Genomic DNA, 27,861 nt, shown 5'->3' with positions numbered 1-27,861 from the left:
CGCTTTAAGTGACCATAACGATCATAATACGAGATCATATTAGTTAACAGTGTAAATTTCATGGATTCTTTGGTGGTGCTTTTATTTTGATGCTTTGAAAGCTTTAGGAGCGGGTTTGTAGAAAAATGTTATACGTTTCTGATTGAGTTAACGTCCAAAAAATTATATCAGACCTTATTACAAGGTAATTCCAAGGCTCCTGCATGTAATTTGACACTTGGAATGCTGCGAAAAATTGGGAAGAATGCTGTGAGAAATGTCAGTCTCCTCTAATTCTGGTAAAAGCCTCTTCATTGATGTTGAATGTCAAAGTTATCGCCCTCCAACCGAGGCCTTATAATATAACGCGGGACACAGTTCTTAATCGGCGCGGTATACACATTCAACAATTCTAACACTGCGGTTCCACACTTGGACGCTACCCCCCCATACAACACAAGTACCCAGCAAAATGTTTGCCTCCAAAGATGCAGTTAAATGATATGTACAAGTGATCTGGATGTGCATCAAATTATGCATTTTCACTGATGATTTTTACAAGAGCGTGACTACTGAAAGATGCACTCCAAAGCACTGCATTTTAACTAACCCTTTGGCACTGCATTTTAACTGACCCTTTGGCATTGCATTTTAACTAACCCTTTTGCACTGCATTTTAACTGACCTTCTGGCACTGCATTTTAACTGACCCTTTGGCATTGCATTTTAACTAACCCTTTGGTGTAGAATATGAGGCAGTCCAAAGCACGTGTTTGGTACAGGCATTCTGCGGAAATTGTGCAAGCCATTACAAAATATGCCAGAACAAATAAAATGCATTTATTATTTGTGCAAAACAAAAATATTAACAACTTTATTACATTAACACAAATTATGAAAATTCTCCATTGAATTCAATCGCAAACATGCGTGTTTCCTCCGCTTGCATTTGTTCCAAGCTGAACTGTTTTTGCTTCATTTGCTAAATGGGTTGTCTTCCCATCACCAGTTAAGATTTCGACACGTACTCCAACAGCACTCCATTGGGAAATTTTCTTCTGGTGAGTTGCCGGAAAAATGTTCACAAATTAAATATTATTTAAATATTAAATATTATTTAGTTTGTATTAACAAATGTTTGGACATGTTACCACGCTTATCTCTTTTTGGAAAATTAAAGCCGCTGCCTGTAGAGATGTACAATCTGATTTATGTACATATAGGGATCTCTAACAACTGCTAATAAAATGTAGCGAACGGAGTGCCTTTTTCACGACTCCGTTTGGACTGCATCCGGATGCTGTTAAATTGTGAGGAATTGGAGTGCCTTTTTCACGACTCCGTTGAACTGCATCCGGATGTTGTTAAAATGTGACAAGTGGATGTGATTCTTTGGATTGCATCCAAATGCGGTTAAAATGTGAGGACTGGAGTGCCTTTTTCACGACTCCAGTTGAACTGCATCAAAACATGCCGTGACAGAACTAGTCCACATTGCACTACTTCCAATTTATTTTGCTGGGTATGAATCACAAGATTCAAGCTCAATATCATTGATCTCCCATTAATGCCATCTCAGGTAAAGTGATGAGCAATACTCCGTGTTAGTGACTGGGACTGGGCTGGTACTGCTGTTGGGGAAATTGCGGGGGAGTTTCATAACCTGATGACGACGAAGATTACTGAAGATTAAGATGGCGGAAGTGTGATAGTGATACGTACAGTCTGTCGCAAAAAGTAGTATGCAGCATTGAAATCAAAATGTATTAGGTATATAAAGCACTATGACTTATTTAAAAAAACAAGCAATTAGTTTTATTTGGTAGACACAAGGTTATTCTTCGGAGATATCAATGAAAATTGTGCAATATTTGCATTCGTTGGAAAATGTACGGTTCAAATTCCAAAAAGCCCAAAATTTATATCGCAACGATTAGTATGCACCGCAGAAGCCTTGTGGAACCGTCCCTTTTCTAACGAATGCAAATATCGCACAATTTTCATTGTTATCACCGAAGACTACCTTCGTGTCTACCAAATTGAACTAATTTTTTGTTTTCAATAAGATATAGTGCTTTTTGCTGCATACTAACTTTTGCGACAGATTGTAAGTCGACATAGTTTTAAAAAGTCTAAAAATCCATATCGCCTTTTCGTTATAGAGAATTCATGGTCTACTTTCAATTTTCTAACCACAAATTTTCTAAAGAAGCTCTAAAATCGATGAAAAATCATTTTAGTTGACTATGATCACAATCTAAAAATCAAAAAGTCGACGGTTGACTTAATGCTAAAGATCAAAAAATGAAAAGTCGTCTTTGCATTTCGACTACGTATCCCAACGCAACGCACTGCAACATAATCCCCATCAATATACTCCCTCAAGCCTAAACAATTTCTGAAATGTACCCATTCACGGCGTCCGTTCCATCTTACCGACACCGATCATTGGTGGATTAGACGGAGACGAACGACGCCGAACACGACCCCTGGCCGGGATGATGTTTCCTCAAGTCAATTGGGTACATAAAACCGCCCAAAATATGTCCGTAAAGTGCACTTTTTCGGAAAAAATATGAAATATTGTGTGGGAGGTACACGAAGAAGTAACCGATACACCTGACATATGGTCAAAATAGATTTCTCCATTCGAGAGTTAGTGCCATTTTAGTCAAAAAGGCCAGCTTTTAGTATCTTCTCGAACATTTTAATTTTCATCCCTGGCCTTAAGGCTGGGGAGGGAAGTATTTCCGCATACCATTCAAGGTGCAAGACTTCGTTCCGGGTCGGAAACTTTACCCCCTTTTATTTGTTCGTTTCGAATTAGATTATAGAATAATTTGTTTACCTTATTATAAAAGGTCATTGAACTGTACTAAACCACATCAGTGAAAAAAACTTAAGTGTAAATATAACCGAAAACACCCTCTTTAATCTCAAACCAATATCTTCAGATTAACAAAAAACGAAGTGGCAACCACTTCCTATTTTCAAAGTCAAAACAACAATGCTCACGTTAAAAAAGATAAACAGCAACAGCTGAGGAGGAGAATACAACCAAACCAACCAGCCAACAGAACAATGTGGGTGGCAAAACGGAATATGGCAACAAAGGTGTTAGTGAGAGTGCAATTAAGAGAATAACAATTTTACAGTGTCTCGCAGTCGGTTGTGTTTCAACTTAAGAAAATAATGTGTGAAGTGGTTTGAAAAGGAAAAGAATAACAAACGCATACTATTACAAAAGCAAGAAACAGAAAAAAATCTCTTGCTTAAAAACAAACACACACACTTCCTCCAACACCAATGCAAAAAATATTTTAATAGAATGAAAAATTAAAAACATCACAGCAAAACAAATAGCAATAAGAATAAGAGAGGAAAAGAAGATTAAAATACAAAATACCAACAAAGTAACCGCTAATAATAAAAAGAATTCAAGTGTAAAAAAATGAAAACAAATTATTTAACGTGTTTGAGAATTATGAGTATGAAATACTAAATGAATAAAGAATCTGCATTGCAAAAACGAAAAAAAAAACAACAACAGAAGAGTGAAAGTGAAACAAAACTCAAATGTTAATTCACATTTAATGTGAACGAGTGAATATCTAATAAAAACACAAGGTGATAAACTAGTGGCTAAAACATGAAGTTTACAAAATATTGACAATGATTTAATGAAAACAGTAACAACAACTCATCACAAATTTATACTTGATTTTACCAATATCTTTAATAATCGTCATTACTGAATATCTTGACGTTAAATAATATTTTCTCACCCAAAACATCACCACCATGGATTTCCATTCAAATTTGGAATATTTATGCCGTGTCTGTGCCGTCAATACCAAAGGCAAAAATTCTGTTGCCGAGTGTGTTTACATTTTGAAAACTCCCGGTTTACGTGACAAATTGGATAAATTTCTTTATTTAAAGGTGAGTTTATTGTCATCTTCAAGGGTTTTCAATTTAAAATAATTTTAGGAGGCTGCAATTTTACGTAATTATATTTCAAAACGAGAATACAACTCGTAGAATAAATACCGCTTTGTTGAAAAAAAACTTGCACATTCTCAATATTAAATCAAAGGCAATCGCTGTTTTGCTGTTGTTGTTAGTGCTTACAGTTTGTTTTATTTTCAACGGCCTACGATTACTACTACAACCACATGAGCAAATCGTTTTTACAGAATACGCATAGTGCAAAAAATTGTACAGGGTTGCCATATCAGGAGGACATGTTTTGTAAAACTGACGCCACTAAATAATTATTTTCAGAATAAAAATCGAAAAAAACATTAAACCACTTAGCGCCAAGAATTTTTTTTGTGAGAATTTAATTAATTTTTTAATGAAAATGATATTTTTTAAAACTTTTTAAGCATTTTTTAATAGCAACTTTTTTCCTCTAAACCGTACTGTTTTCTTGCAATCGGCCCTTATATTAAAAGTGTATTCTTACATGCCAATCCCATGGCTTTTGATTGAGAAAATGCTCTTACGACATTCCTAACTCAGCAAGAACTTCTTCGTAGAGTAATGGCTATGTATATTACACCATATGCTTTTTCACATGTATGTTGTCACTCTGGGTATACTAATATACAGACCAGCTGATGTCATACATGTGAAAAATCAAATGGTGTAATACAGCCATAAGGAGTTTTTATTCTCTTTTGCAAGAAAAATTTAAAAGTAAACAGATGCCTTCCCTGCAAGAACCAGCTAGTTATCAGCTGACTTGCCAAAACAGAACAATTTGTCCGCCAATAAAGGAACCAAAGCAAGCAAAAATTTTGTACTTATTAAAAATAAAAAAGAAAATGACCCTCAAAAAAGAATTTTTCCATTTTGCAACTTGGTTCTCAAAAAAACAAAACAATTGACTTGCTTATGTATTTCCCAATAAAATTGTATTCAATTTGCACTAACATAAATCACCGAAAAATTGAAAACTGATTTTTGTTTACAGGAAGAACGAAGAGAAGAAGAGTTTCAAGTGCTTGCTAGAGGAAATTTGTCCAGCAAGAATTTGCAAACTCTCAGTAAAAGAACTGTCAAAATGTCTCTCTCGATTCGCTCTCTTTTGCTGGACTTTTGTGTTAACAGACGACTTCGAGCAATAATTGGTACAAATTGTTAAAAATTTTAGGGTAACCAGTAGAGTTGTGTAGTTCCGGAACGAACTAGTTCCAAGGAACTATTCCGGACAAGGAACTATTGAAACTTTATCCAGCTCTTGCATTCACATAGTTCATATAGTTCCTTCCATTCTCACTTCTACAATTCGACACTCACTTTGATCTTTCTCGTTCGTTTTGTTCATTATTCAGATGCTGCCACATTGTTAAATAAACGTAAATCACAATCGCTGCAATTTATTTATTTTTATGTCAATTAATCCACCAAACTACGAAAACAAAAATAATGATGAAAGAGAAAGTTTCATTGAACTATATCGGTCTTGGAACTATATGGAACGAAGGAAACAAAAGAACGACGAATGAAAAAGATTCATTGAACTACATCGGTCCCGGAACTATTTGGAACTATATTAAGGAACTAGTTCCTTTTGGGAAAAGGAACTAGAAAGATCGATCCGCTCCGGGAACTAGATTGCCCAACTCTAGTAACCAGACAGACCTTATATGAAAGTAACATTTATGATTAAATTTTTATTACATATTTAAATTGTATTAAAAAAAATTTAGTGACTAAACACACAATGCATGCCAAATATTGATGAAATTTCGAAATGTGACGTAAATAATATTCGTATTCTTGAGCCCCTACCTTTTAATCTATTGATAAATCCTGTTTTACTACATCAAAATTTCTTTTATATGCAGATGATTTAAAGGTTTTCTACAAAGTCCAGTCATTGCACGATATTAACAATCTGCAAAGTGATTTGAACAACTTAGCCTTTGGTGCCAAACAAATAACCTTCATTTGAATCTAACAAGTGGATTCGACATATCTCATTTGGGGTATAAAACTTTCCATATGAAATTTTTCGTTATTGGTCCACGCCTTCATATAGCTCCGATAGAACGGTACCTCTCGATTTTCGGTATTCTGAAGATTAGGGCCACAATAATCCATCGAAATGGATTGAATTTGGTATTTAGTCTTCGTTGGGAGCAATAATCTTTCTCCTCTAAATATGTCGGTTAGCTTCACGCCTTCATATAGCCCCCATAGAACGGTACTTCCCAATTTTCGGTATTTTGAAGCTTGTGGCCTCAATATTCCACCGAAATGGCTGGAATTTGGTATTTAGACTTCGTTGAAATTTGTAGGTATGGGTTTACGCCTTCATATTGCCCCATAGAATTGTACCTTCTGATTTTCGGTATTTTGAAGGTTGTCGCTTCAATTTGTAGGTATAGGTTTACGCCTTCATATTGCGCCTATAGAACTGTACCTCCCGATTTTCGGTATTTGGAAGGTTGTGGCTTCAATATTCCACAGAAATGGCGTAAATTTGGTATTTAGTCTTCATTGGGGGTAACTTTCCTCTCTAAATTTGTCGGTATAGTCCACGACTTCATATAGCCCCATAGAACGGTACATCCCAATATTCGGTATTTTGAAGGTTGTGGCCTTAATGTTCCACCGAAATGGCTGAAATTTGGTATTTAGTCTTCGTTGGGGGTGCCAAACTTTCCATCTGAAATTTGTAGATACAGGTTTACGCATTCATATTGCCCCCATAGATCTGTACCCTCCGATCTTCGGTATTTTAAAGGCTGTGGCTTCAATACTCCACCGAAATGGCTGACATCTTGCATTTAGCCTTTGTTGGTGGTATAAAACTTTCCCCCCCCAAAATTTGTCCGTACAGGACCACGCCCTTATAAAGCCCCTATAGAACGGTATATCCAGAATTTCGGTATTTTGAAGGTTATGGCCACAAAAATCCATCGAAATTGCTGGAATTAGGTATTTAGTCTTCTTCATAAACGAAATGAAGCTAATTGTTCAGTTTTAGTTCAATACAACTCGTGGTAGTGGTTGTTTATATAAATACTGTGGTCATGAGCTGTGCAGCGAGGATTTTTTTTTTACAAATATACATATATGTATGTATACTAAAAAAATTGGCACATATTATTCCTCCCATTCCCATTACACTGTGTAACATTTTTAAGTTGATCTTGTGCAAACAATTCGAACTTAGGATTTTTTGAAAGTACAGGCCCAAACGACAAGAAACCTTAGTTGGGTTTTGTTGTGTCAGATCCAGTTCCGATTTTATGGCCCCATCTAAACATGGTTAAATATTGAGTTTTTAAAGAAATTCGGGTCTATATCTCTGAAACCAAAGCGAATATTCTTTTGACCTCTGAAGCAAATTTGTAGATAAGCACAACAATAAAATATTTGGAGAAATAATGAACTCGAAAAACTGCACTTATTGCCTCAAATTTCACAATATATGCAAAAATTCCACAATTTTTATACATTTCGCACCGTATGTCCAAAACCGTTAATTTTTTCTAAATATTTTCTTTGGAAAAATATTCCCTGGAATGTAATACACAACTCTTCAGAACATGTCATTGTTGTAAAATGCCTCTATGCCTTTGTTCTCAGTACATTTTTCATCGACGATTTAATAAAAATGTCAATAATGTAGTGAAATCCGAAATGCGAGAATGAACTGTGTTTCAAATACGTGTCGTAAAAGATATGATGCAAAATACCGCTGAAACAGCATGAAGTAGACATTTTAGAGTTTCAGAATGTTCAAAAGAATTGCTGAGAACTTTATTTGAAGGATTTTTACGAAAGGTTACTTGGTTCAACTCCCAATAGTTTAGCCGATACTGATCTGAATTTCAGCAATTATGTAAAATTTTCTATATTTTATAGATTTGTATGCCCTAGATGGAGTTTTTCTTATGTGGTTTTTTAAAAAGATAAGTTTTACTAGTTTAGGGCTACAATATTGTCAAACACAGCAATGCCAAATTCCTATTCGTTTCTGAGATAAAGGCCTGATAAATACAAAAAAGTGTAGATTTAGCCCGGTTTAGATGAGGCCATAAAACCCGAACTGGATCTGACAGGACAAAACCCAACTAGGGTTTTTGTAGTTTAAATAGTACTTTTAAAAAATGCATACTAGAAGTTGCATTTTCAGTGTTGCATAGTGTTATTGGTAAAAATATGGCAACACTATTTTGCATATCTCAAACTTTTTTTCGGCATATTATTTATTTGGATGTGTATTGGTGTTTTACTATTACTCTTTGCATGGTGTTGTTGTTTTTGTCTTTGCAGTAACAACACACATTCCCAAATGCAGTCCGTGAGTGAGTTAAACGCACACCATTGCACCTACCCACCAATCTCATTGTAGTTTTATTTGGTGTTAGTGCAAACATTTGCAAATTGGATATTTTCACCTCTTACAACTGATTTTGGTTGAATAGTTTTTTGCTGCTGCTGCTGCCGCTGTTGATGTTTTCGATGCAATTAATGATGCTGTTCGTTTGAAGTTTTATTCTGTTTTGGTTTGCCATGCATATACCCTGTAAGCATTTGGAAGTGAATTACTCACACTCCATTTACAAAAAACAATCGCATTCGGCTCTCATTTTCTGTAATAGGACGACACCATGGTACAATTATTACAGGTAAAACCAAGTGTTGTTGTACAACAATCGATACAACAACCATATAGAAATTTGTTGTTGTACGTAATACTAGTGTCAACTTCATTTTTGAAAATTGTAAAAAAAATATCAATATGGTTTGAAGTCACATAAATATTGGTTTAATGAAATACAAATATATGTAAATTCAATAAATGAATTAAAAACTAATTAAACTAACATCAATAATAATTCCACGTGGTACTTTTCTTCAAAAATGTTGACTGTGGTAAGTATCATTGCATCTAAATATCCAAAATTACTAATAATTCATGGTTAATTTCAGATGGGTACATTGAATCACAATTTTCAATTAACCAAATCCAAATATATTACATATATGCGAAGAAAAGAAAAATCCACGGCTCATAATGAAATTTGGGGCCACCTTGGTGCAATGGTTAGCACGTCCGCCTTGCACTCAGAAGGTCTGCGGTTCGAATCCCAGGCCAAGCAACACCAAATTTATAACGGTGGCAAAATTCCCCCCAGTAATACTGGCGACATTTCCTGAGTATTTCAGCCTTGAAAACCTTCTCTACAAGTGGTATCGTAAGACACGCGGTTCGGACTCGGCGATAAAAAGTAGGTCCCATATCATTGAGCCAGTATGAATCGGCGTGCACTCACTGATATAAGAGAAGTCTCACTTGTCCCTTCGGGGATGTTGTGGGAACATATGTATGTATAATGAAATTTATCAACATTAATGAATAAAAACCGCTAGAAACAAATCAAGAAAGCCGATGGTGAGGCAGTACGGCAGAAAACACCATATTTGGTGTAATAAGAAATGCAGCCGATGTTATTGCCAGGATAAGCAAACATCTCTATTTCTGAGTCCTTATACGGCATAAACAAATGAAACATCTCAATTCGATATATAAAATATATTTTGTTCTATGTATGTACATGTTTTAAATAAAATCAGTGTGTTTGGACATTATCCCTAAAACTTGTTTGTTTTGAATTTCCTAGATGAAAAATGGGTTCACTATTTTCATCCTACAGGTGTAAGGATAAAAAAAGTGGTAACGAAAGGAGAGTTTAAACGGGCTTATAGTAAGTTTAGATTTACGAAATCTGAACGTGGGTTTATGTTCTGTTTAATCCATTGCTTGACGTTTTGTGTAGCTAAAAACAACAACCACATAGGATTGCTTTCGTGATGCCAACCACAGCAACACTTGAGACGAAACTGCTGTTCTGATACCTCTTCCTTAGCAAAAGGGGCATGCTAGGGATATTTTGAACAAATCTTGTTCGCCATAGTTAGCCAAAATAACACGTCTGAGGTTTCATAATAGAAGGTTAACCATACTCTGCAATTATCTTATTCCGTATAATTCACAGTGCATCCAATATATTGAGATTCCATTCATAATGTATTCCATCAGATCCTTGTCTGCAATGAGATATTTTTACGTGCATAAATACCTACTTTACCATGAATAAATATAGCGCTGACCTGTATCCGCAAATTCCTGACACACCATTATAAACGGCCTTTTGTTCTCTTACACCATTCGAAAGTTGCATTTTGCTGATCTATTTATTCGAAGTTCGCATGTAAGTATTAGCAGTGAAGTCTAAACTTCAAAATTATGTGTTTTATTTTTGTTTATCAGAAAGTAAAAAATATAAATATTAATTGACAATTAACGAAAAGAACAACATGTATTAAACTTCATATTGTTTTTGACACTAGTATTACGGGTGAATCTAATCAGCTGGGACTTGCTTTTACCTGTATTATTGTACCATGGGACGACACGTTCATTCCGTTGATTTTAAACGAATTTCACTTTTTAAAATAATTTTCCGTGCGGAAAATTCCGAGGGAAATATTCATGATTGCCCTGATAGTGTCAGGAAAAAAGATGGAAATGCGATTATTGATGAACAATCCTTACGGCGTACGACTATTGCCTATGCAGATACTTTCTATCACCTATACAGACAAACACTTTCGATTATTACCATTAATTTAAGCCTTAAATGCAGGGTTTAAAAGCCAGCATCTAAAAACATTAGCATTAGCTAATGTTTTTAGATGCTGGCTTCAACTGCTATACAACTGCTATTCAACTGCTACACAATATTGACACACGCGGCTAAATAAGCAACCGAACGCATATTTATTTTTGTACATTTTTGCTTATTTCGTTTTTTACGCCTAATCTTTTTTTCGTTAGGCATAATCGACATCCACGCTACATATTTAGCAGTCGGCTGACCATTCGTCGCAGAGAATTAGCCACCGAGTGTGTTTTTGTGGTTAGAGTTGCCAACGCAGTAATAAAAAAGGTGTCATTTAATGTCAAAATGCCTCCATCATATGGTAAAAAATAAAAAATACTAATTATAATTGTTAAAAATTAACAAAAACAAATATTAAACGGCTTCACCAAAAATTCACATGTCCTTTGAACGAAAAATTGGAATTAATTATATCGTGATTTTTAATGCATTACACTGGTAACCCTGATCTCAAAAACAATTGTTTGCTGAAAACATGGCTAAGCCATTGAAACTTTGTTGCTTATTATCTTTTCTGATATGTGTTGATCATGTGTGCTGCAAAATATGAATATGCGTCTCCGATTGTTTTTTATTACAGCAACAATATCGAATAGCATCAGCATCGCTAGCAATATTTTTGTGAAATTTGTTGCTACATGTTGCCGTTGTTCATTGTTGCTAAACATATTTCGAAGAAATTTTAGCAGGCAAAGCTGCAAATATTCGGTGCTTTTGCTAATATGGCGTTAGCATTTTAAACCCTGCTTAAATGATAAAAAAGTTATTGCGATAGAAAATGCTTGCTGGGTACTAAGCAACAAAGGATTGTTTATGATAGTCGTCGCGGTCGTTATATGTTTGCTGTAATGGTTTTTGTTGTTGCTTGTCAAAAACTTGTTATTGGTGTTTTTTGGAGTTTTTATACATATACAGGTTTCTAGTTTACTGTACTATTGTAGATTTGTACTTGCTGTCGGCATTTGAAGTGCATATTTTCACATGAATATACAAGGTACCCAGTAGGAAAAAAAATCGTAATAAATTTTAGAGTAAGATGCAAACGGAGTTTTTAGTTTATACCTACATATTTGTGTGACTTAAAAAATCCAGTATTTTTGTTAGGAATATACAAATATATATTCCATTATAAATAATATTAGATAAATAATTATTAGATTTTAGCGTTGAAAAGCCTAAAAAGGAGGTAAACTTTTGGTTATTGAGAAAATTGAAAACTAGACTTTTCATGATCAATCTTTCGATTCGATGACACCCTTAAATAAGCGTTAAATAACAAAGTGTTGTGTTCGGCCAAGCCGAAGTCTTTATACCCTTCGTAATGAAATATTGTTACGAAAGTATAATGTCCACCGACGTGATAAGTAAAAATCCGTTGGGGTTGCACTTTACACATTCGGATTTCGCTGTCCCATCCATTTAAAATTTTTGATGATATTATTGATGGCAACAGGCTCTATCGCTGAGTAAGAAAGTAGGACTTCTTGGAGAAAATACACCCGTTAAGCCGCGCCGCTTGAGAGCAAGCATTGGACATCGACATAAGAGGTGCTGCTCTATTGTCTCTTCTTCATCTTGGCAGAGTCTGCAATAATCAACGCCGTCATTGTTCCATTTATTGGTAAATGCTCCAATGTAACAGTGCCAGGTAGGGACTCCTGTCTTTACCCTGATTTCACCTACGCTGAGGTTTAGTAGTGAATTTGTTCTATTGGTTAATAGAGTTGGCCAAATGGCTCTTTACACCTAGCACCTAGGTTCAATATGCCATAATTTTTTTGTTCTTTCTTCAAAGAAATGTTTCCGAAAATGTTGACAAAAGGGTGGTTTGTTTGATAGATGTAGTTGTTGTTGTATTTGATGTTTTTATACATGTTTTCCTGCTTAATCTGGCTATGGTTCTGTCTCCAGTTCTAGGAACGTGGCTTTTTCTATGTGATGTAACACAGATCTACTGAAGTTAGTTAAGTAGGCTTGGCGGGGCAGTTGAAAATATGCAGTGTGTCGTGCGGGCCTGTGCAACATGCGGGATAGATGTTTTGCATAGTTTAGCCAAAACTACTCTGGTTTGTAGCGGCAGCTGGTGCTACTCAGCTGAGATATATGTGATGTTCTCCGCAGACCGCATTCACACGATTGTTGTTTATTGCATCTACAACTGCATCCGTGTGAATGTCATTTAAACCTGCTTGATGGGAAGATCCTTGCTGACATGGCATGTCAGACATGCCCGGTTGGGGGAGTCCTATCCACCATATGGTGATTGGGATGGCTCACGGCAACAACCGAGAAAATACAGCAACGAAAGCATGCCATTGTGTTGCTGTACTGGAAGAATTTTTGTTTCCTCATCTAAATGGTCCACTGAAGACATGAGAAGATACCCTGTTGCAGTTCTCAGGACGGCATTCTCACCGATTTATATATTTTACCATGGCGTTACACTTATATACACGGACTTATCGAGTTATATGTGGTCAACAAGGTTTCTTCGACTTGAGGACATTGTCCCTACATCTCAGCTTGTCGCAGTAGCTGTGGCATGCCCGGACGACATGAACATGCTGTCGAATGTAACCCCTACAATTTTGTGGTAGTTTTTGGTCGGAATTATGCTATCATCGAACATGAAATTCAACTCAGAGGTCACCACTCAAGTCCATTTGGTGAACAGAGTTGCCGTAAATTAAGTGGCGGATATTTGCATATTCCTCGCATGGAAAAAGGTGGTAAGATGAGGATCAAATAGGAGTTCAGCCTTTATAAAATTCATCCGCATACGTTACGATCTCAATTCTGTCTGGAGGGGGTAGAACTAACTGTTTCACTCTACGCTGCTTGGGCTTCTTGTTCCTGAATTCCACGTACAACTGGCGTCCACTCATATAATTTATTATCCAACGTTTCAAACTTTACCAGAAGGCCAGACCGTACAGAAAAGGGTTACTTCGGTTCCAGACATCTCCACTAGGGATGACGATATCTATATTTTCAAATCTGAAGACTGGTGATATATAGTCGCTAAGATTTCCACGATGGTCTACTTTAAGGTCTGCTCCCAATTCTTTCAGGATACGATTCACCTTCGCTGGATTCAATAGCCGCCGATTTTCCGGACTTCGGGAACGGAATGTGTGACTAACGACTGGTTAAGAACTTTGGTGAGATACTCAACACCCGGCTCATCCGAATTACCATGGAGATTCCATCAAGTCTCAAGGCTTTGGATGGCTGATGGCAGTCGCAACATCATCCATTGAAAATTTTGGTGGTTCCCCCTCGACAGAAAGATATCTAATACTAAAATAACTTGCGCACCTCTTCGGTTCAGGCAGCGTAGGTTCTATCTTCCCATTGTTCCAGAGTTCGAGAGTGACTTAACCGTTGCCCACAATTCACTTATTCCGCCTCCAATGTTGAAACTCTCAGATAATTTGATCACTTGTTCTTATGCTCATCCACCATTCTGCGGTACTTGCGGTTGGCTCGACGAAGCTCATAACGCTCATTTACAAATCCAGCCGCCTCTGTTGGAAAGTGTGGTCTCACATCGGGTATTCGACCAGCGGATCCCGCAGTTATGATGTCCTGGAAAGTTCTCTCAGCTACCCTAACATCACAAGGGTTGGACAGATCGCTGCAGCGGTGATTATTGAACTCTCTCTAAGCCAATTGTATTTTCCATGACTGATGTCAGCACCCCAAGTGCTGCCGGCCAGCGACTTCAGGTCCTTGTTCCTACTTCTGATCTTATCGCAAATAGCTGTGGCTTGCGCGGACGACTTAAACATGCTATCGAACGTTACACCCAATATTTTGGGGTAGTTAGTGGTTGGAATCTGTACACCGTCGATCAATATGTTCAGTGGGAGCCTCATTTCAGGTGATGAAATCGAGAGGTCTCCTAATGGAGACAATTATGGGGAGAAGGTCTGACCCAAGAAAAACGACGGGTTGCTAGATGATGTCATTTGTCAGACCAGTTGACACGATGCTTATGTCTGGCGAACTGTGACATTATCCGCTAATTGTGGTGGGCGCGTCCTCATTGGCGATACAAAACCCTTCTAGTTATTGCCGAGAACCGAATGCCACAACTCATGATGAGTATTGAAGTCCCTCAAGACGAGACGATTATGACCTTCCAGAAGGGGGCTAGTGGTGGGTTTATAACCTGGAGTACGAAATGTATACGTTAAGCAATACTTCCACGGCAGTTCCACATCTGTCTGCTACCCCCCAACATTCCATGTGAGGCACATTAGAGATAGGCCAGTATTGAACAGAATGGTGCAATAGGAAAGCTAATCCCCCATCTCCGCTTCTAGTGCGTTCATTCCTCAGTATGTTGTAACCATCACAACGCTGTAAGCTGCGGTTGTTGCTGCGCTTGGTTTGATGCACTGTCGCGACAATGATATTCTCCGGACTCATGAAGTCCAATATTTTCTCGATCTTACCTTGGAATCCATTGCAATTAAATCACAAAAAGGATGTAGTATCTGGGTTTGGAACAGCAATGATTTATGTTAAGAACTGCGTGTGCGGCTGCTGTTGGGGGACTGTGGACTGATGACGACGACGTCTTTCTGGAGGCTGTGTTCACATGGATGAGCCCGGAGCAGCCTCTTAGATAAAAACACTCGGCATCTATTGCATCTCACTGAAGTTTGAGTGTGGTGGATAGGGATGTGACAAACTGAACATATCCATATTGGTCCTGGATTTTCCTCCGTTTCGGTGAGGCCTCAAAATCCCACCAAAATGGCTAAAATTTTATTTATTCTTAATTGTGGGTATAAGACTTTCCACCAGAAATTTGTTGGTATAGGTCCATGTCTTCATGTAGCCCCAATAGACCGTTCCCTCCCGATTTTTGGAATTTTAAAGATTGTAGCCTCAATATCCCACCGATAAAGCTGGAATTTGGTATTATGTCTTCGCTGGGGGCATACAACTTTCCATATGAAATTTACCGGTATAGGTCCACGTCTTCATATGGCACCCATAGAACGGTACCTACCGAGTTTCGGTATTTTGAAGATTGTGGCCTCACTAACGCACCGAAGTGGATGAAATTTGGCATTTAGTCTTCGTTGGAGGTATTATACTTTCCATATGCATTTTGTCGGTATAGGCCCACGCCTTCATATAGCCCCCATGAAACGGTACCTCCCGATTTGCGGTATTTTGAAGGTTGTGGCCTCAATAACGCACCAAAATGGATTAAATTTGGTAGTTAGAAATGAGGGTATAAAACATTCCACCTGAAATTTGTCGGTATATGTCCACGTCTTCATATTGCCCCCATAGAACGGTATCTCCCGATTTTAGGTATTTTGATGGTTGTGGCCTATATATCCCACAGAAATGGCTGTAATTTGTTATTTAGTCTTCGTTAAGGATATACAACTTTCCATATGAAATTTGTCGGTATAGGTCCAAATCTGCATATAGCCTCCATAGAACGGTACCTCCCGATTTTCGATATTTTAAAGGTTGTGACCTCACTCACTATCGTACCGAAATAGCTGAAATTTTGTATTTAGTCTCCTTCCTTCATTTCTGCAAAGAATTGTTCATATAGCCCACGTAGAACGGAAACTCCCGATTTTAAGAATATTACATCATTCAACCGAATTTGTTGAAAATCTGGTTTTATGTATTTTTATGGTGGGGCTACAAAAAGTTGGGTCCGGCCGAACATAACGCCGTTTTTACTTGTTTGTGACTTTATAATTGTATCCAAAATATATTCCGATAAAGGGTAGTGTTCCCATTGAGATTGTGGCATACTTATTGTCAATAGTGATCACTTCCCCAGCAAAATGTTCGATGCCAAAGATGACATTCAATCATGGGTGCAAGTGATCTAGCATGTCATCTTTTTAGCATCTTCATCGATGAATTTTATATGAGCGTGGACCCCAAAAGATGACGTTCTTTTCTGGATCCTAAGCATGTCATTTTAACCAATGCGTTGACATGTCATTTCCACCAATGCTTTGGCATGTCATTTCCACCAATGATTTGACATGTCATTTTCACCAATGCTTTGACACGTCATTTTCACCCATGCTTTGACATGTCATTTTAACCAATGCTTTGGTTTTCATGAAAAACAAAACTCTTTATTAATTCAAACGAATTCATGAAATAGCTACAATTAATTTATCAGTTTAGTTTTTCAAAAGTTTACATCCAAAATTGCAATGTAATCACCACCGCTGCAACGCAAAAGATTACTTCCTCCGTTCTCCGCAACTGATATTCTTTCATCTTACAAAAGGTTTTTTCAATTATCTTCCCATCACCAGTTCAGATTTCGACATGGACTCCAAATTCACTCCTTTAAGTATTTTTATTTCGTAAATTACTTTTATTTTATAATTTTTTTATTTTATAACAACATTTTGGTAATGTATACTCTTTTGTTTAGTGACGGAAATATGTAGGGATCTACAAACCGGCTTGCTTTAGGGATCTCTAAGAACAAAATGTAACGAACGGGGAGGGGAGACTTTTTATGGAAAATACCATTTATGCTTAATTAATTTATTTTTAATTGTTTCTTTCCAAAAGTAGTTTCTTCTTTATTTTCAGATTCTTGTTCCTTTTCGTTTCGGACTTTTTTTCAAATTCCAAGAAGCGAGATTTGATTGATTTCATTCTATGTCAGATTTAGAACAGACAAGGGAACTTTTAAAATAGCAATGTGTGCAGTCCGATTCTATTTTTAGCTCGATGGTTGGGACTTCATATAATACAAATTGTTTAGAAGTTTTAGTTGTTTGATATGCAGGAAATGTAAGACAACATCACGACGACAGTTCTAACAACTTTGGTCTGTTCCAGAAACTGCAAGAATCTACTTATTTTTACTACGATAACAATTTTTCCTTTATGTTATCGGAAAAAATAGTAAAAATTAGTAGATTTTTGCAGTACTGGAACATAACAAAATGAAAATAAACAGGTGTGTAAATAAAAACACAAACATCGTCTCTATTGGATCGATGGAATGGGTACAAATGCTGATGAAAAGATCGGATCTTTCACGACTTCCTTTGCATTGGTTCAAATCCTAATGAAAAGATCGGATCTTTCACGACTTCCTTTGAACCAATGCAAAAGATGACATGAAATCACGTCATCGCAAAGAACCCCTTCCGTCAAATTTTGCTGGGTCGTTCCAACAAAACCAAACACACATGCCAATTTACTGCAAACTATCAACAATTATTTGTTAAACGTGTTGGATCAATGACAAACTCACACATTAAACAAAAAAGTTTGTAAAACGCAACATACAAGGTGAAGGAGAACTGGTTTTGTGCGATGACATTTTTTTTTATTTGGCGTATTTCGATGTCATGTTCACAACAGTGTTGAGATAATAGATTATCTGTGTAAAAATAGCATAATAAAATATGGATGTGCATTAAGCGAAATCACTAATTCGTAAGCCACACGTTGAAACTTTCATACGAAACTTTCACAGCTTTATGGAGAGAGCGGAGATGAAAGAGCTCCCTCAACTCCGCTCGTCCTTATTCTACAGATTCGACATATTGCTTCCTCGTATAGTAGTCTACTGTTTAACATGATTTATCCTGAACCCACTCCATACTAACCTCAAATTGCTTTTCTCTTACTTTTAGATTTTTGAAAATGATGCTCTACCAAAGGTTTTATGCAAATCCTGCTTTCGTCAAGTTGAGGCCACAGCCTCATTGTCTAAAATCGCCAAACATACACAGCAAGTTTTTCGGGATTTCCTGTTTAGTAGTTTGGTAAGTAGGAAATCAAACACAGAAAAACAATTTTCACTAATTCCTTGCATATCACATTTCAGCCCAAAGGTACGACCACCAGCACCACCACCACAGAACCAAACAACACCTCCAACAATGGCGAATTTACTTCTTCAGATTTCATAAACAAAAAAGATGCTGAAAAGGTGGGACAGAAAAATGGCAATGAAATTGCCACAGGTTCTAAAACCCAAACCCTAGCTGCTACAGGATTAACACAAATGGCATCACCGCCCCCACCACCACCACTTCCTACTGCCCTGCAAATGGGTCAGGTAACACCAAGGAAAGAAGAAGTTGTGGTTAATGTCTCCGTCTCCGATCCTTTGACCAGAGAAAATCAACAGAAAATGATTTCAAATTCCCAAAGGCGTCATAGCATTATGGTGGATATTGCCACACCTTATACAAATTTATCCTCCTCCTCCGGTTTGACACAATTGAGCCAAAAGCCTTTGAATGCCGCCAGCAGTAGTGTAGGCCATTCTTCTGGCCGCAAATCATCAAGTCCCGCAAGAGTGGTGAAGTATTCTCAAGTGGCTCCAAAATCTTTACAACAAACTTCACAACAACCCAATCAGATGACCACATTTTCAAGTGGCGGTTATGTTATTGAACCAATAAAAACACCGGCAAACATTTCTGGGGAGAGTGGTGAAAAGGAGGTGAATAAAAAGGCAACACCTCCCTTGACCATAAGCGGCACTGGCCCTACTCCAGCCATTACCGTTAACGATAATACCATTTTACAGCAGAAACGTAAAAATCTGGTAAAGGCTTTGAACAATATTAAGGCCAATGTTAGCGGTAGCAGCAGCAGCTCTGGCCAGGTATCGTTACTAAAGAGTTCCCAACCAAAACAGGCACAACAACAGCAATCTTTGTTACAATCCAATCAACCCCCAGCACCCGCAACGGCACCAGGACAATCCCTACTCATTGAGAATATTGTTAAACAAGTGGCAGCCGATGAATTACCCGATCGTATTATAATTGCCGCTCCCAAAAACAAGGCAGCAGCAGCGGCAAATAAAACTAAAAAATCTGAAGAGGTGAATATACCTGTTTCAGCAGCTCCAACACCTGTCTTGCCACCAAGTACTTTGGTTATTGCCGAAATTCCTGCCCCACAAGCACCCCCCTCAATACCAGCAACAATTGCTCCAGTACAACAACCACAAACGGCTGCAGCCGCCCAACCTCTTAAAACATCCAGTTTTCCGGAGGATATCCTATTGGGTCGTGTTATTAGGGATATTGATTTGTTGAAATTGATTCTTAAGGCCCTTAAATGGCCGGTGAATAAACAAAATATGGAGCTGCAATTGCAGCGTTTGAAAGCTACCCGCTTTACAGATATTATGTCCGATCCGAATTTGTTGCAGGATACTGATTTGACTCAGCTATTGGGTCCGTATTTGGCACCTGTTCTGTTGGCAGCACAAGCCTTGCATCAGCAGCAACAACACCAGCAGCAGCAAGTTATGGTGAATAGTGGTAATTCTGGTCCAATTGCTGCAGGTACCAAGAAAAATAATATTATTACACCAGCCAACAAGGCCATTATTGGTGGTTCTCAGGCCATTATTTTGGATCCAACGGCAGAGGAAATCAACAAGGCCATTCCATATAAACTGCCGCCCGAAACATCTGTACAATTGGTACCGGCCTTGCCCGAGGAAAGTTTGCCCAAGGACATATCTTTCAATTCAAATGTCAACACCACCAACCTGAAACGTCCAGTTTCAAAGGAATCTACAAAATCTTCAGTATCCATGGCCAAGAAACCACGTAAATCAACAGGCATACAAAAACATCGCGACTCCATTGTTATATCTGATGAGGAAGACGATGTAACACCAGCTGCGGCTGTAGCAGCCTCTACAGTCACCGATAAACCCAAGAAACAAAATGGCCGACCACGTGGAAATAAAATTTTAAATAACTTCGAAATTGATTTAACCAATCCCAGTTTCCTGGTTCAATTGGGTCTGTTGAATGGCAGCTCCTCGGAACAGGCAAATGAGGCCTTAATGGCTTTGTTGGCCAAGCAAAAGAAGCAGCAGCAACAGCAACTGCAGCAAATAAGTCAAAGGAAGAGACTTAATAGCATTTCCCATACTCCAATTGTAACCAACAACAAAACCACTGAGAATGCCAACGAATTTGATGCCTTAATCAATATTGATGATGATATTGTCCTAGTGGAACCAGTCACCACAACCACCAGCACCACCACTAATACAACACCATCTAAGGAGGGTAGCATTAACAAACCACAAGCCTCCACTTTGCCTCCAATAGACATAAGCAATTTTGTAATACCCCAACAATTACAGAATGCGGCCCCAGTTATTACCCGACCCATAATTAAGCGTCGCAAGACGGTTATACAGTCTTCAAAGGTGGCAGCAGGTAACAAGGAATCTAACGGGGTAGCAGCAGTAGCTTCCATCGCGGCAGGAGAACCAAACAAATTAGACAAAGACAACACAACAAAGAATACTAACCAACAAGAATTACCCACCACAACAGTTAACAACAGCAATGCTCCTCCAGCTTCGTTGCCCAGTAGCACAGAGACATCCCCCTCCAAACAAGGTTCTCGGAAACAAAACAAAGCATTGGGTCAACAACTATTGGAGGCAATTGGCTTGCAAAAAATACCAGGCAAGGATGTCAACACCACCCTGCACTTTATACCCACCACTGGTGCTACGGATCTCCCTGTCCTGGGTGGTAAACAATCGGCGCAACAAATACGCTCAGCTCTGAAGAAAAACTTGAAACAAGCCCAAGAGCAAGAACAGAAGCGTAACAAGGAAAGCACCACCTCCACCACCACAACTATTATACAGGATGCGGATTCTACCACAAAATCCACCATCAAGGATGTTGTAATAGAACATCGCAGTAATAAGTCTGTAGATAGTTCTACAGCCAATGATGATATTGAAGAACAAATTGAAACAATTACCTTGGTTAAGAGTCAAAATTCCACAGCCACCGCCGCCACCATGGGACAGGAGAATGTTACCACCAAAGACAAGGCCAAAAAGGAACCGGTGGCAAGGAAAAAGGCAACAGCTGGACGTATTACAGAGCGTAGAAGTACATTACCCTCATCAGTGGGTAGGGTTCGTTTTGATTTGTCTACAAAAGCTGATAAAGAAGATAAGCCGGCAACAAACAACAGCGACACCAAGGAGAAACCGGTTGCAACAGAAACGAAGGCTAAACAAGAGGAGAAAATGTAAGTAGAAGTAAAATTTCTTTTAGAGGTTCAGTAATATATAAAATTCAATGATAATTACAGGAAATCTGAGGCTGACAGTCCCAATGTTAGCTCAACATCTGCTACCAGCTCCACTGATCAATCACATCTGCCATCCAAAGAGGAACCTGCGGAGACACCAAAACGTAGGGGACGCAAACGTATTACAGAAATTGCTGCTCCGGAGGTCAATGACAACTCAAAAAATGAAAAAGAAAATGACAAGGAAAAGGAGAAAACAAAAGAATGCGACAAAGAAAAGGAGAAACCCAAGGAAAATGACAAAGAAAGGGACAAGAAAAAGGAGAAGGAAAAAGACAAAGAAAAGGAGAAAGACAAGGAAAAGGATAAAGAAAAATCCAAAGATAAAGATAATGAAAAAGAAGTCAAGTCCAATGTGGAGAAAATCAAAGAAGAACAAGATGAAACTTCCAGGTATTTTGCAACGCCACAACACACTTTCTCTGCATAAGCATTGTTTGCTAATTTTGCTGTTTTCTTTTCTCTTCTTTTTGTAGCAACTCGGGTCGCCCCACCAGACAAAGTAAAACTTTGTCCAAATATTACAAAGGTCCAGATAAGGCACCAGTTAGTCGCCGTTCTTTACCAGCACGTTCAACAAGAAATAGGTAAAATATTAAGAACCGAATCAATTGTGGTTGTAGTTTTTAAACAAACGTATTGGAATTGTTGTTAAAAAGGTTTCCAATGTGTTTATAGAAGGATGGTATTTCCTTCCTAATTTGACAAAATATTTGCCAGGAAAAAAACGAATGTTTGTGTATCTGAATGTATCTTGAATTAGATTAATATTTTATAAGCCCTAATTCCAAAACTGTTGAAAACAATAGCGACCTAACCTATAAAAACATAATTGTGTTCTTATGCGGGCCATACACTATGGGCATGCACGACAGCATTTGTAATAGTATTAGTAAATTTTGAAGTTTTTGTCAATGTATGTGGGAGTATTTTTAGCAGGATTGAAATCAAAATAGTTTTGATTTTGGAAATGAACCCCTTTCAATCCAATGAATTTTGTTTATTTTCCAAGTAACCAACAAACAATTTTTGAAAACAACAAATATTATTTGTGAGGAAATTAAAGAAATTGGAAAACTTCAACACAAAATCTAGTTTTTGAGGATTCATCATTTTTGGAATATGGATTGAATGAATGCCACACACTATTCAATCACACACGCATACAAGGTGTTCATTTGGCAGTGCAGTTTGGCAGTTAGTGTATGGGCCGCATAACACTCTATCACATCGAATATTTTTAATTAGCTGGAAGTTGTAATTAATAAGTTCAGTTCACAATAGAGCATAGAAATCATACTTCATAACATGATGTTGTTGCAACAGTTCAGCTCCATTACTATATTCGGATTGAAGTCGTTACATGATGAATTAATTTCATGATGCTGCTACCAGCAATCGTTTGACGTGCAATAGAATGAAACCTTGATATTCTTCCATCACTATGTGTGATTGGGTTGACTCGGCCGATAACATACCATACCACAAATACATTATGTTGGATGACTAATAGCATCTTGAACTTTGTAAGCTGGTGACATTTGGTCACGTCAGTTAGAATTCGTAATTCATTGTTGTATGATCTAATGTGCTACCAAAGTTCCCATGTATTTGTTTCGAGAGCTTTAAAGATTGGCTGATTTGATTAGATGTAACTTTAAGGTACTGTACTAGGTTGAGTAGGCAGGGCAGTTGAAAAGGTGCAGTGTTTCGTGCGGACCTGAGCCGCATGCTGGGTGTAATCACTCCTTGCACCCTAGCTGACGCTCCTCAACTGCGACAGGTGTACTCCTATGACCGCATTCACACTATAGTTTGGCATCTGCGTGACTGCTATTGAAACCGGCTTTATAGGCTTGCTGATCTAGGGGTTCTCTTTTGTAACGTTGGACCTATTTTTGTAGATAATGAAGATCCCACCTGACATGCCTGGTGATGATTAGGATGACTCTCTATTGAAAGAAGTTTTGTCTCCTCATTCAAATGGTCCACTGATGTCATGAGGAAGGAACCGTGCTCCACTTCTCAGGGCAGCGTTCTGACAGTTTTAAATATTATTCCATCGCGTTGCACAAATGTTTGTGGGCCACAATGAAGCCGCATAGCTTATCACATACCGACATATCACGTTATATGTGGTCAACAAGGTTTCTTTGTCTTACTGACCTAGGGGTTCTCATCGTTGAACCTCACTCTCTAGATCATGAAGATCCCACCTGTCATGCCTGGGGGAATCCTATCCACCAAACGGCGATTAGGATGACTCACGGTAACACTCAAGCAAGTATTACGACGAGAGTATGTCAGTATGTCGTACTGGAAGAATCTTCAATTTATCATGCAGATTGTCCACTGATGACGTGAGGAGGCAACCTGTTGCACTTCTCAGGCAGGCGTTCTGACAGTTTAAATACTGTAATACTCATAGTTTACCACAGTTTCTTTTGTTGCTATCGGCTAGGGAATTTAGGACCATGTTCCCACATCTCAGCTTGCCGCAGATAAGTGTGGCATGCGCGGACGACCTAAGCAAACTATCGAATGTGACCCCTTAAGTTGTTAGTTTTCCGAATTCTGCTACCATCGATCATCACATTCAGCTCAGTGCTCATCTCCGCACTCCATGTGTGGTGAACATAGTGGCTGTAGATTTGCACATATTTTTCGAGTGGAAATTGGGGGTAAGGTCAGTCAAATAGAAGTTCAGCCTTTCACAAATGACATAAGGGACGCTACCTGACGCCAAGAACATGCAATCATTAGAATACATAACGATCACAATACCGTTTGAAGGGGGTGGAATAAAAAAACGGTAGTGGTTAAATAATACTTGAGATATCAACCCAACTTGGGGAGCTAACTACTCCACTCTACTGGGTTTGGACTTCCGGTGTCTGAATTACACGTACGAGTGGCGTCCATACATACATATAATTGATTATCGAAAGTTTCAAACTTGGCCGGAGGGTTGTTTACCCGATGTCCTCAAACAGCGTGGAGTGCTTGACAGTGTCAAATGCTTTTCACAAGTCAAGCGCCACCATCACCGTTCTATCACACGGCGTGCTCGTCTAATACGTGTAGAGATGGCGTGCAACGCTGTTGTTGTGCTGTGCTGCTTACGGAAGATCGGGAACCTCAAAAGTCTTTGCTACGAACGACAAAAGCGAAATTTGAATTCTGATTTACTGGGAATGTTGACTGCGTTTATTAAAATTTCAATCTGGTGTCTGTTGATTTTGGAAAATCTGGATTATTGCCTTGAGGATCTTGAGCAGTTTGTGAGGTTTCTTGAGATGATTGTATTGTTGAATGTTGAAGTTTCTGGAATAGATAACTGGATTTGACGTTGAGGTGCTAGTTGTAAAATTTAATATTGATGTTGGTTATATGGCTGCCTCGATGGTTTATTTAAAATTATTGAATTGAATCGAACTCTTTTTCTTTCTTCTTGAACTCTTGAGGCTTTCAATTAACCTAAGTGTCGTTTAATTACATATCGATCGCCGAGTTCAACAATATAGTGTAGTTGTCCATATTTTTCTAAGATTATACCTGTTTTCCATACTGTTTCGTTGTTTTGCATATGTTGAACTGTAACTCTTTCACTCTTTGCGGTTCTATCTTTGTTTGTTGAAACTTAACAGTAGATAATATTGCATCTAATTTTATTCGAATTAATTGAATTGGAGCAATTTGTTTATCATCAATATCTTGAAGGTTTATTTGAAAATTGCGTATCCAAATGCGTTCTAGTAGAGCTTCATATACGTTGGGTACTACATACATTTCTTGTTTCGACTTATTTAATTGAATATCACTTCTACGCTTACCTTTCCATAAGGAATCAAAATATTTCTATCGATGAACGCTGCAATTTGTTGATTAATGTATATTTGACTCCTTGGTTTAACGCAAAATTCTGACTGCGACCGTTGATTCGAACTGTGATTATGTATTTGTTCATCCTTATTGTTGTTGGGGTGGCTGTGATGAATGTCAACAATTTTGTTTATGTTAAATACTTTATGGATCGTTTCATGCTTAGATTTTTGACGATTTATTGAAAATGACCTTTTCCATAAACTAACTCTCCGGCGACTAGAAAATGTTGCTCGAACTTTATTGATGTTATTTGAAGTTACAGCACGATTTTTTGATTTTTCTATTGGAATTTAGCATTTCTATGTTATTCATAACAAAGCGCTTGCATTGCTGTTGCCTCTGCTACTCCGCTGCTTCGGTTCTGTCTGCCTTTTGCTGAGTTAACAGATCGTATTTCATTAATTCTCCACCAATAGTCAATTTATTTCAATTTTTAACTTCCGCGAAACATCGGCGCGAACGTTTTCAGTTTCCGTAGGTTTTAAGTTTTCAACAACTTTCTGCTGAATCTCTACACTACCTGAAACATTTATTTATCTCTTGACTACATTATGCCTTCACCTTTATTTTCACCTTTTTAGGTGCTATTCTGGAAACTTTTGCACTTCGTACTAAGAAATCCTTAAAAAGTTGAAATGTTCAACGAGATTATCCTCTTCAGGAAACTCTTAAATATTGCATCAGTATTGATAATGCAATATGGTATATATATATATATAAAATTTTTTATATAGATTCTGCCCTTGGAAATTCAGATTTTGAGATAGATGTTTCACAAAAAAAAAAATAAATAAAAATAAATGTTTATTTTCTTTTTTTTGAAGTTAAGGATTTCCGGTTAATATATTTTGAAAAAATATTAAGACAAGAACCACGGTGCCTGCTTTAGTTAAATCAACACTTTAATTTTAACTTTAATACATTTAATTTACTCAATTTATTAATTTAGTGAAGATTGTCGACAGACCGTTGCATTATTGATTTGTAAGATTGTTGGTTAGGTGTTCGTCAAAAAAATAAAATAACTATTATTTGTTATTTCACTTTATTGAATTATTGAAAACTCTTAAATCTATAATATATGTATAATATTCGTGGATTCAGACCGACTTTCTATAAGGAATAAAGACTGCTGAAAGCAATTTGTTTCCGTACGCGAACCGTTGACCTGTTGGTCTTCAGGATCTGGTTACAGTTATTCTAGGCTTGTCTTCTTTTAAAAGCCTTTCTCCTTTCAAGGCTTGTCTTTTTTTAAATGCTTTCCTTCTTTCAAGGCTTGTCTTCTCTGAAGTTTTGACTTCTTCAAGGCTTTTATTTAATATTGATTTGGTTGTTATACGAACGGATATTTCGGTTTACGAATTTTCGTTAAGTTTTCTTATCTTTGTTTGGGCGGAACGGTTAAGTAAGTGGATGTAGTGTTATTTTGTTAAACTTTCTTTTTAACTTATTATCTTTTTCACATTCACTATCATATCCTTCTTCGGATTGGTATACTGAATCGTAATTTTTACAGTTTAAGGTTCGAACGCTATTAATTGATAGGTCCGAAGTATTAAGACTGTTCCGTCTTAATTTCGCTTGCATTCATTAATTCTTATGGCACAGTATCTTATTTAAAGAAACCTTAATTTTTATGGCGTGTTATCCTTATGGAGACCTTAATTTTTATGGCGTGGTATCCTTATGGAGACCTTAATTTTCATGGCGTGGTATCCTTATGGAGACCTTATTAAATTCACTTTAGTGCTAAGTCGACCAAATATAAATATCCAATGTTTTGATTTGCTTTGAATGCTTGAATTAACTTTGGGTCAATTATCATATCTTTTGGTTTAACCCACTCAAAATCTCCTGAAGGAAGAAATTGTTGCATAGCCCAACCATACAAATTATTAGCGTCAATGTACAACAGATAATTAGAGGGTTCATTTGCATTGAAATCTTTCATATATTTGTTGTTAGCCTTAGTGTGCCTAAGTGAGCATTGTGTTAAACCTCCTCTTATTTCGTTTTTAAACAACTGAAACATGTCTAAATCTGTCAATAAGTCTAGCTTGATTTCGGTTTGTCGAAGCATAGCATCAAATGACAACCCAGGAGCAGTACAATATTGACAGGGATCTAGTTTATGGATTTGCTTGCATGACTTTCTGAA

At 37.5% G+C, this 27,861-nt stretch overlaps 1 protein-coding gene across 1 annotated transcript in view; it reads left to right on the top strand.

Moving 5' to 3' along the window:
* dbr (debra) overlaps nt 1-27,861 on the top strand; it is a 75,700-nt gene that overhangs the window by 10,528 nt on the left and 37,311 nt on the right. The window contains exons 2-6 of the mRNA XM_073969788.1: nt 2,934-3,921; nt 18,350-18,481; nt 18,544-21,755; nt 21,819-22,211; nt 22,295-22,405. Of these exons, the coding sequence (XP_073825889.1) occupies nt 3,781-3,921; nt 18,350-18,481; nt 18,544-21,755; nt 21,819-22,211; nt 22,295-22,405 (3,989 nt within the window). The 5' untranslated portion in view covers nt 2,934-3,780. The remainder of the gene's footprint in view (nt 1-2,933; nt 3,922-18,349; nt 18,482-18,543; nt 21,756-21,818; nt 22,212-22,294; nt 22,406-27,861) is intronic.

This window comes from Musca autumnalis, unplaced genomic scaffold, assembly GCF_047663935.1.
Source record: "Musca autumnalis isolate F117 unplaced genomic scaffold, ASM4766393v1 scaffold_2, whole genome shotgun sequence".
In the NCBI taxonomy this organism is placed as follows: Eukaryota; Metazoa; Arthropoda; class Insecta; order Diptera; family Muscidae; genus Musca; species Musca autumnalis.
Note: the sequence above shows the minus strand (reverse complement) of the source record. Positions and strands in the feature narration are given on the sequence as shown.